The 10843-nt window shown below is 28.2% G+C and overlaps 3 protein-coding genes across 3 annotated transcripts in view; 2 read left to right on the top strand and 1 right to left on the bottom strand.

Annotated features, from left to right (window-relative positions):
- The first annotated feature begins 496 nt into the window (after window positions 1–496).
- Window positions 497–5289, top strand: LOC106681812 (uncharacterized). The gene is made up of 3 exons (XM_014422335.3): window positions 497–891; window positions 2363–2583; window positions 4882–5289. The coding sequence occupies exons 1-3, from the start codon at window positions 868–870 to the stop codon at window positions 5174–5176; spliced, it is 540 nt and encodes a 179-aa protein (XP_014277821.1). The 5' UTR covers window positions 497–867; the 3' UTR covers window positions 5177–5289.
- A 53-nt stretch (window positions 5290–5342) lies between these two features.
- Window positions 5343–8897, bottom strand: LOC106681810 (uncharacterized). The gene is made up of 4 exons (XM_014422331.2): window positions 8763–8897; window positions 8287–8510; window positions 7760–7875; window positions 5343–6358 (listed from the first exon to the last, which is right to left on the bottom strand). The coding sequence occupies exons 1-4, from the start codon at window positions 8764–8766 to the stop codon at window positions 5959–5961; spliced, it is 744 nt and encodes a 247-aa protein (XP_014277817.1). The 5' UTR covers window positions 8767–8897; the 3' UTR covers window positions 5343–5958.
- Window positions 8898–8923: 26 nt separating this feature from the next.
- Window positions 8924–10843, top strand: part of LOC106681811 (uncharacterized) — a 25756-nt gene continuing 23836 nt past the window's right edge. Inside the window, exon 1 of the mRNA XM_014422334.2 lies at window positions 8924–9078. Within this exon, the coding sequence (XP_014277820.1) occupies window positions 9041–9078 (38 nt within the window). The 5' untranslated portion in view covers window positions 8924–9040. The remainder of the gene's footprint in view (window positions 9079–10843) is intronic.

The following is a 10843-nucleotide window of genomic DNA, read 5'->3' as shown; positions in this document are numbered from 1 at the left end:
TGTATTCAAGATTTATATCATTGAATAAATAAATTTCGATAGACAAAAAGTATTTATAATTTTTATAAAACACCTAATTACATAATAAGGAAAACAAAAAGTTATGATCCTCCATAACATAGAAGAAATTTTACAAAGATTGTTATTTAAAAACACATGAGGTATAAATTAAGTTTAGACCAGTTTGCCTTGAAGATTCCTCACAAGTAAAACAACCACTGAATTAACAAATCATAAAATATTTATGAAGGAAGTAACAATAATGTAGTAATTAGAAGTGGATATTATTATTTTTTATTTTGCAAATAATTCTTTGATTATAAAAAATAAATAGGTAATATGAAGTATATACTGCCTATATTTCAAACTAAAATTTTCTTAAGAATTAACATGTGGCAAATACATTCATTATATTTAGAAGTTATTCAATTAAATGAATGAATTTAAGACTGACTATGTGATAAAATACTGAAAAAGTGAAATATGTTTTAATATTAAAAAAAATTGTAAAAATAAAGGTTTAGCCAAAAGAAAAACTTTATCAAGTTCAAAGTGGAAAGTGATAGGTGTCATAAAAAAACTGTTTAAAAACAAGGTTCTGTGATAGGTATCAAAACTTCCAGATTAAAACAATGGTTTTAAAAATGATTCATTGTTTTGTTTTTTTACCATCCACTCCCTTTCATTCTTTTTTTCTGAGAATTTTTACTGTTGAAAGAATGCTTTCATCATCTCCCATAAATCTTAGGGTTATCTTCATCAGTGACATAAGAATGACATTAGCAGATGCTAGGCCAGTAAGGGTAGTTCCCCCTCCCAACCCCCTTAAGCCTTAAAAATAAACTTGAGGAAGAAAATGTTTCATTTATGTGTTATAGTTTGCAGAGAAAGGTAATTATTTTAGTGACAATGAATTTTAATCTTTTTCTTACGGTAATATTATTATCAATTTGAAATTTTTAATAATATACATCTCTCTTTTGTGTATGTGCCTAATTAATGACCACTTTTATTATTTATAAAGGAATTTAATGAGTTTAAAAAATGATAATGAATTAATTATGGAAATTGTATTATGTTATAAATCAGATGTGACCACAGAGTTACATGAAAACATAACTCTTAATTGGAGCAGCGTTGCAGTGAAAATTTAAAAGTTATGCACATACTCATTGCATATATAGCTCTTGAAACACATAGGTCTACCACAGCTTTACATATATTATGTAAAGATCCTAAAAAATGGTGTACCAAAATTAATTAATTTTTAAAATTGATAAAAATTCATTATAAAAGAAAATAAATATAATTAGATTTGTAAGGAGTTGTGATATGTACTTTGAGATGATTATGTAATTTCTATAGCTTTGAAATTTAAGTATAAAGGGTAAGTGATCAAAATACTTTAAAATAACTAAATAAAAAGTGTTTCTATAAGTACTCCAGCGAACATTATTCTAGGTGACAGCTACATATGCTTGTTAGATTCATTTTATAGGTCTATTGTGAGTCTGCTTCTGGTTCAAGCAAACTTAATTGGCACGCCAATATTTCCTGCCAATGTGGCCTCAATTATACTGTGTTTTAATATTCCAAAATTTACATTTTTGCTGAAAAATGAAATAGATAAAGAAAAAATAAATTGAATTCTATTAACTATTACTAAAGTTCTCATACTACCTGATCTAAATAACATAGAAGACTAAGCTAAATTAAAAAAAATATATATTCATTTTGATCTTAGAGTTTAATAAAAAATATTGGAAATCGTACTGATATGAGCATAGAATAGTTCAATAAAAAAAATTATTTTTTTCTTTTTGAACCAAATTAAAATTTATAATATTAAGTTGCGTTATCAGAAATCTTTAAAACTTAATAAAGTAGAATACATTTTTGGTAAAAATAAGTCTATGCCTTGACATCCTATGATAGAAAAAAACCCTGCTAAATCTGTTACAGCCGCATTAATATTTATTGTTACCAAGTTAATGAAAATTACAGAATGTTTGTAGTCATTAAAATTAAAAAATATTATTGTGCACATGAGTATTTTTGCATAAGTTTGAACTGGTAAGTTTCAAATATTAATGTTCCAACAATTCACCCAAGAAAATTAATTAAATAATGAAAAATTATGAATGATTCTCAAATCTGTTTTATAGAGGTATATTTATTTAATTTAAGAAAGTAGTTACTTACCTCTTATATTGAAATAAAAATAGATCCAGAGATCTTTATGAATATTTATTAATTTATTGGCCTGTAAAAATATTATGTGAATGGACAATTTAAAGTTTCTGATATGATAAATAAATAATATTTATATTATTTATTTTATGATGATATTAATTTGTTTCAGAACACAACAATGCATTTGCCACTTTTGATATTACTCTTTGTCGGCTCATCTTTATCACGAGATGCTAAGTGGTTCTTTCCAAAAAGGATTGTAACAAATTTTCTTCACCAGAGAAAATTTGTTACCAGTGTAGTTCCTTCTTCATGTGTGGTTATAGATTCAACCCTTCCAGCCTGTAGAAATGTCAGAAAGCTTAAGATTAATCCATCCCCTCCTATTAGGTATTGTATAATGCTTTCAAATATTTAACTTTTATAATCATGGGATTATGATATATTATTTGAATATATTTGTAATATATGTTATAATAGAGATAAGTATGCATATATATTTGTTAATTTACTTGAAAATGTTAATTGAAAAATTAATATACATTGAGGAAAAAGTTCAAATTATTAATCACATACATAAGTGAGCCAGATACTTTTTAATTTTGTTTCTTTTTCAAACTATTTCAGTGATCAAAAAAGTCCATGATTTCAACTGATTTTATTAGTATTATTATTACTGCTAGCAGTATCAAGGGTAGATAAGTGATCTGAGAACGTATGGAAAATGTCTCTCTTTAATGTGCTTAGAGATTTAGAGATGCTTTATTTAGCCATTCTGCCCAAATACATTGGGTTGCTATAATACACATATAACATCTGATTTATTCACAAAATAGTTCATACAGGGTGTTTCAAGGTTAAGTGGCCAAACTGAAAATATGAATTAAGGGCTGGAAAACAAGAAAAAAAAATTCCTCTGAAGGTTTGCTCACAAAAACTTTGTCTAGGAGATATTCACACCTAAAGATTTTCATTGTTGTGAATTATTTACGTTATATGAAATAAGTAAAACTTATTTATTTGTTCCAACTACTTTATTAATTAAACGTAAACATTAAATTCATATTAAATGTTGTTCAAAGTGATTTCCTTGAGCATTAAGAAAGGCTCGTCATCTTTTTTCAACAGCAGCAGTGGCAGAATGGCACTGGATATGTGTTAAAATTTCACAATATTCAATTATCTTTCTTCATAAGGAATTAAGATCATTGACCGGCCTTTCATAGACTTTTTTTTAATGGTGTCAGGTCTGGAGAGTGTACAGGCCAAGCCACTGGTCCTCCGCGGCTAATCCATTGATTAGGCTAATTAACATTTAGCCATTGTTGTGGACCACTTCCGTAATGTGCAGGATAACATCTAATTGAAGCCACATGTCCCTTCTCAGTTGTAGTGTAATATGCTCAACTAAATCATATTAATCATTACTAGGAAATCCAAAAATGTGTCCACATTGAGTCGAGGCAGTATTAAAATACTGTTTATAATCCCCAATCACACATCGCACTGAAGCTGGAGTTGAGAATATTGCTCACGAATTGTATGGGGAGTTTCCTGTGACCAGAGCCGATTATTTTTCTGATTGAAGATACTTCTTCTTGTGAAGGTAGCTTCATTTGTCCAGAGAATGTTTCCTGAAAATTGTGAATTATGCTCAACTTGATTTAAGTACCTATCTGAAAAATGTCCTCTTTGCTGAAAATTTTGAGGTAATAAATTGTTTACCCCTTGATAATGATATGGGTGAAGTCTATCTACAATGAGAGTACTCCATACTGTAGTTGGCGTAATATTTAATTCTGTTCCAGCTCTCCGTACACTGCCAGATGGATTATCATCAAAATATTGTAATATGGTAGCACTCCTTTCTTCATTTTGTAAAGGCGCAAAAATACCATCAGCATGTGGTATTATAGCAAATGTAGCAGTTTCTCAAAGAAACGTGGAGCTAAAGATAGACTTGTTTGGTAATCTTCTATTCAGAAATTGCCTGGCAAATTCATGACAGGGAGCATTAGCATTACCATTGCAAAAACTGTACACAAACACCATATGGGATATTCACCATTAGTATAAATTGAAGGCATAATGAAGAGTACTCTGCTAAAGCCTCTTACAAACTGATAAATGTTATTGACAGTTCCCAATGCTAATTCCAACTAGTATTAATCCTTATGTTGCCAATAGTTTTTATATAGTTAAGGATAAAAGGCCATATTAGTATTCTATCTAATTCATCTCCTAAACAAAGCATTTGCAGACATACCTTCACTTTGAACAACATTTAATATGAATCTTAATGTTTACATTTAATTAATAAAGTAGTTAGAACAAATAAATTAATTTTATTTATTTCATATAACCTAAACAATTCATAACAATGAAAATATTTAGGTATGAATATCTCTATCTACGCAAGTTTAATGAGATTTTTATAAAGTAATCAGTGCTACAACTTACATACTAGAAAATATATCAGAATATTGATTTTTGAAAAATGTGAAGTTGCTGTAGTTTATAATTAGAATGAAAAAAAAAAGTGCATCTTTCTGTTGATTTAACACTAAAATGAATTGAACTTGGATGTTATAGTATTTGTTGGGTTAAATTTTTTTCAGTTTAAATTATACGAGTTTACCAAAATTTGTAGAAATGTTGATAGTGATTCAATTTAAATTTGTTTTACAGAATTGAATCAACAACAGTGCCAAGTATGGTTGGCCCGAGGAGTTTTGATTTGGAACCTACTGAAACAGAAAGAAGCGGTTCCTGGGGAGGTGCATGGCTCTGGCCTGGGGAAACAGTGACACATACAGTAGTTAATTACCACACAGTGAGACAGTACAATCCAGATGACGTTGTTTCAATAGTTTTCAAAGGATGCAAACCAACCAGTTTACCGTTCAACTTGTCACCTTGTGATAACTCTACTTCAAATGCACCGCAGCAAATGGAAAGAGAGCTTCATTATACAAATGAATGATGATATTTTTGGCTGCTCACATCTAAAGATTTATACAAATAAATTGTCTATTGAAAATAATACTTAATTTATTAAATTAAACTGGTTGTATTAACTAATGACACCTGTTTATTTATATATTTTCCAATTACAGCAATACAATATTTTATGCTTAACAAAGTTTAATTAATCAATAGCATGGCTTTTCTAGAAATTTAAATAATCAATGGTTTAAAAATTAAATACTTTCAAAGATTTAATACTTTCTAAATAGACAAAGGGCTAAAAAATTAAATGTTGATTCTGGTTTCTGATCATTTCTATAGAATTGCACATTTTGTTTCCCTACATTTATTTTGTCCAATACAGTGCAGTTAGACAAAAATAAAACCATTTTTCTTTTTGCAAACAGTAAGTATAAATGCTATGATATACCTAATGAAATAAATTTGAAAGATAATATAAACAAAATTCTGGTTCATACAATGTGGAAATGTGAAAGGTCTACACATCCCCTGTAACTTATTTAAACATTTTTTTGTTAGAGATAGTGGGTAATGTTTATATTAAAAACGTAATTTGATAATTACCTAGTCTAATTTTCATTTTTTAAGTGCTATGTCTATTGTTTTAGAGTCTATAAATTTCATGCTACAAATAATAACTAAATGAACTAAACTAAATGTGAGGATTATTCCAATATATATAAATATCTCTTTTCATATGAGAAAGTTGTCCAATACGATCAAGTTTCCATGGTTTATGTTGTAATGCCAACATAAAAATCAATGTTTTGTACTCTTTTAAAATAACAATGAGGAATTAAAAATTGTGCTTTCATCATAAAACAACGTAGCATAATCATCTTCATAAACCTTTCTATCAATTTCATCTTTTCCGAAAATTGAGATATGTTCTATGAGTGGCTTGTTAGGGTAATCATAATCTACTACCTTAACAGGACAAGGGGGCACATCTTCATTAACCGGGATGCAGTTCTCTGCAATCAAGGTAGCAGTACTACCTACATATTGTTCTACTTTAGTGATTCTTAATATTTCAGTAACAGTGACAAAGTCCCTAAAAAAAATTTTAGCTGGATGCTCAATGTGTTTTTGAATGATGTGACGTCCTTCTCTCCTTTGATGTAGTTTGTGACATCCTTCTTTACTTTTTTCAAGAACACCGATAATTTTTGTGGCTCTATAAAATTAAAATGTTATTGATAATATATGTAATATAATTTTAAGCTGCCTCTTAATTATTTATAATGGTTTATTCAATATGCTGTATATTAGAATTATATAATTTTTATTAATTTAATTTTGATTTATAGATTTATTGACAATAATTTTTTGTTATTTATTACATGAACTATTGTTCATGCTTATGCTTGATTGAGATGATAGATAGCAGCTAATCAAAGGAGCATATTTAAATATATTTATAAACAATTTCTAGAAAACCAATTCATAATTTAGAAATCATAATGTACTAGGTATGTTCTGTATACTAACATATAGAGAATCAGTTATCTGCTTTTGTGTTCAATAGAAAAAAAAATCACCATTTTTTGGAACTGAAATTAATCTATCTATATTTAATGAACTAATAAATAAATATGGATATGTATTGAAAGGTGATGTATTTTTTCAAATCATGAAAAGATACATTTGTAATAATTTATTAAATCATGGACTCCTATCAATGATAAATAATTAATCAAATGACTCTGCATCTTGGGAAATGAGAAAACCTTTTTATCTGTATAGGTGAATTTTGAGTGTGTAAATAAGGAAAAAAGGAGAACTCTAACAAATAATATTTGCCTGGAGTACTACGGATACAGGGTATGGTAGGGAAAATAATCTAGCAAGAGGGTCTAGTGGTATTTTTACCAGCCTCTGAAGGCTACTTAAAGGTTATCACCTCATACTAACGAAAGTGGGAGTATCAAGATTTACCTCTGGGCTGCAGTAGGCATGTGGGAATAAAGCCCAAATCATTCAGTAACAAGCCCTCTGGAACTCATCAATCTCAGGTTTCAAAACCCTGCCTAGAACACCAAGTTTTAGCTAATCAGCCTTATGAGGCCATTTTGGCCGAGATTGTAAAGGTATCACCTTAGCAACCTAGAGCCAGAAGCTACACCGATTTTAGTTTTTGGTGGACCCACAGAATGAATTTTGATCTCCCCACTCTGTCTAAAACAGGTTAGTAACCTGTAAATTAACCACCCCATATGCCAAAAATAGCCAGGAAGTGGAAAAAAAAAAAATATTCCTTCAGAAGTTCCGGTTTTTTAAAACAGCTTAAAAATAAAAGCTGCAAAGATCCTTCTATATAGGTATACAGCCAGATTTAATGGACTGTAGTCTAATAATAAAAGGAAACTTTTAATATTAGGGATAACAAAGCAATTTAGATGCTGAATAGTATATTCATCGTTTTAGAAACAACCAAATTACAAATCTTCAATTTATAATTTCAGTTTTTTCAATTTATAATTTAAAAAAATAAAAACTAATGATAAGAAATAGTAAAATAAATATATTTTCTAAAAAAATAAATAATAAAAGTAATTTTAAGTTTGGATGAACTTACTTTAGAAGCGGTGTTTGCAAAACAGGTGTGGGCAGAATTTTGTGATTTGATTGGCAATAAGGCACACGCGGATGTGCCTTCACACATACTGGCTGCTTATGTAGATATTTTGTAGTCTGAAAAATGAGAGAATAAATTAACTGATTTTTTGCAATATAAATACCTTATAAAATAAATTAAAAAGAAATAATGAACTGAAAAGCATTTAAATGATACATTAAGTACAGAAAAAAAGAAGAGTTAAACTACTACAGTAAACAGTTTTAAGCAATATCCAGTAACGAAGAAATAAATATAAAGCTTTTTTTTTTTTTATGGATTAAAAATATATAACAAAATATATGGACTATATGAGCTTAGATTTACCTCCAACTCATGCTATACCAGCCTTGATGAAGACTTATAATATAATTTGGGATTAAACGTCAGCATTTAATAAATTGTTAACACTATTTTTATACATTATTTCTGACCATCATCTAGAACATCTACTTGATAAAACAAAATAGTATTAATCATTTTAGTACCTCTATAACAATAGTTTTTGTGATTGTTACAGTTTCTTTTGGAGGTAGTGCATGAGCATTCACTTGCTGAACTCGTTTAAAATGTTGAGGATGGAATATATAAGGAAGTGGCTTGTGCTTCTCCACATTACGATGATTATCCCAATGGAATGAATGTTCTGATCCTTTCACCTCAAAACTACAGGAAAACTTGATGATCACTAGCAGTATTAAAAGCATTTTGTCTAAAATAAATAAAAACAGGGCATTAATTGTAATGAGTATCAATTGTTTTGAAATTGAAAAGGGTGGGAAAAAACTGTCAGAAGGTTCTTCAAATAAAAATGAATATTGTGATCTGGTTCACAAACCTTCATTAATTATAGAAATTAATTAATAGATTTATCGTTAATTTGGAGCTATTTTAAATAAAATTAAATGAATAATTATTTAACAAACACAATTATATTTGTATAAAAAAAGTATAATTAACTTACACATAAAAAATTGGAATATGTTTATCTTAAATACCAATAAAATTAATTGATGATTCAGTATATAGACAATATAAAAACAATAAAACTATGTTTGGGTTGGCTACTAAACATTATGCCGTGAACTTTGCCCGCTATAAACCTAGAGCCTTTTAGTTGCTCTTTCGCAATTCAATAGAAATCTTCAATAGGGATCTTTTGTCATAATAGTTTTTGCCTGTGCTATAAATCAATTTTCGATATGAACAAGATGGTGCAATCGGATTTTTCTTTTCTGTTTTATGAGTACGGTTTTCAAGATCATTTACAGTGGAAGTTGGTAAGAGAACACTTTTATTAGTTAGTGCATGGTTAGTTAATATATTTTCTGAAATCAGAATTAAAAACCGTAAATCGAAGGTTTTAAAATGTTATCGCATCAAAAAATAATGTGTAACCGTAACACTCGCTGTGTTTATATACAGAACAATTATTTATTTGTATTTAAGTAGAATCCCAGCTTTACTTCCAACTAGTTTTAGATTGCTTAAAAATCAAGAATTTTAATGATCCGGCATCTAATTTATAGTCAATCAATCTTGATTACGTAAATTTTTCTTAATTTTTTTTTTGAGTGGCAGTTGGTAATTATTTCAGTTATGTATGTATATGCCTTTTCGTTGTTTCTTTGACAAATTAGCTGAGAGGTGTAGAAACACTGCACAGAAACACTGCACATTTTTTTGGAATCAATAATCTTCCAGTATGCACATTTTTTAGCTTTTATTTTTATGAAAACTAATGTACTATAATTTGATATCAAGTTTATTTATTGTAGTTTATGGATTACAATTTTTATTCCTCGTTTATAATTCAACCTGTTTTACTTCTTAAAATTATATTTCATTTATATATTTTTTTAATCATTACTGGAGGACAGATACATTAAATTATTCACCTTTTCTACGAATTTAATATTAGATATTTTATTTTTTAGAAACACTGCATAAGCCATTAAATTACATCGTCATAACAGTTATAAATAATATACTAAAGTATCAAATATTCTTCTGACTTGAGATAAGAATATCTCCAACCCCATAAATTAAAAGTCAATTAAACAGTTAAAAAGTTTTAAGAGGAAAAATATAACGACTCTTTCTAACTTGTCAAACTGGCGGAACCCCTCAATTTCCTTACTCAGGAACAAAAATATAAAAATTAAATAATTTAGGGAGAAATAAAGGAGTCTTCATAATGCCGAGAACTTTATAATGATTGGCAAAGAGAATAAATCAAGTGAATAAACATGTTATTAATTAATTTATTGAAAATAAAATTATATATTTATACCTTTTTTAACTTACTGTGAATTTTATAACCTATTGTTATATATTATTGAAAAAAAAATCGTGAGTAGTAGGTTTTAAGGTCGTATTTTATTTTCATGCTCGATTGGAAAGCGTATAAAATGTGATTTAATTGTCTCATTAGACTAAAAAGGCGCCAAAATAAGTGAAACAAGGTGGGAGTAAAAGTTTTTGCGTTACAATTTTCAAAATGAGCAGAACGGGCAAAATAATATCTGATTCTCATTTTGTTTTATTAATGATTTATTTTGTTTCACACGCAACATTATGCCAATATTTTTAGCAATGTTTTCATTGAATCATAATTTTTTTCATTACAGTTTAATGTACGTAATGAAATAAACATGTGTGTAAATACCATCAATCCTTGTGTATCCGCATGGAACCTTCCTTTTCACCAAGATTTTTTTCTCAATCTAATTTTATATAAATAAGTAATAATTTTAAACCATAATTCAAGGCAACCTTAGATAGAACATTGCTATCTGAAGAAAATATAAGTTGGCACGGGTTAAAATACAAAAAGAGTATGCGTGAATTGAAGTGTAAGTAAGCTATGCGGAAAAGGTAGAGTGTAAGGCAGGGAAAAATGACTACTAATTACTAATTAATAATATTAACAATTTTTTTTTTTTTTAGATAGATAGATAGATTTATTTATTGATAGATATTACAATCTGCCACACAGTTGTGGGCAATAGGTAATATTGATAAATGATCACATACATACTAAAA

This window comes from Halyomorpha halys, unplaced genomic scaffold (genome assembly GCF_000696795.3).
Source record: "Halyomorpha halys isolate HHAL.00 unplaced genomic scaffold, Hhal_1.1 Scaffold366.1, whole genome shotgun sequence".
NCBI lineage: Eukaryota > Metazoa > Arthropoda > Insecta > Hemiptera > Pentatomidae > Halyomorpha > Halyomorpha halys.
Note: the sequence above shows the minus strand (reverse complement) of the source record. Positions and strands in the feature narration are given on the sequence as shown.

Bases quoted from the DNA above. Each gene is read 5' to 3' on its own strand.
- LOC106681812 (XM_014422335.3), top strand. From the start codon at position 868: ATGTGTTATAGTTTGCAGAGAAAG. The intron at 892-2,362 runs GTAATTATTTTA...AATTTGTTTCAG, and splicing joins GTTATAGTTTGCAGAGAAAG to AACACAACAATGCATTTGCC. The intron at 2,584-4,881 runs GTATTGTATAAT...TTTGTTTTACAG, and splicing joins AATCCATCCCCTCCTATTAG to AATTGAATCAACAACAGTGC.
- LOC106681810 (XM_014422331.2), bottom strand. The intron at 7,876-8,286 runs GTACTAAAATGA...CTCATTTTTCAG, and splicing joins CAAAAACTATTGTTATAGAG to ACTACAAAATATCTACATAA. The intron at 6,359-7,759 runs GTAAGTTCATCC...TTAATTTTATAG, and splicing joins TTGCAAACACCGCTTCTAAA to AGCCACAAAAATTATCGGTG.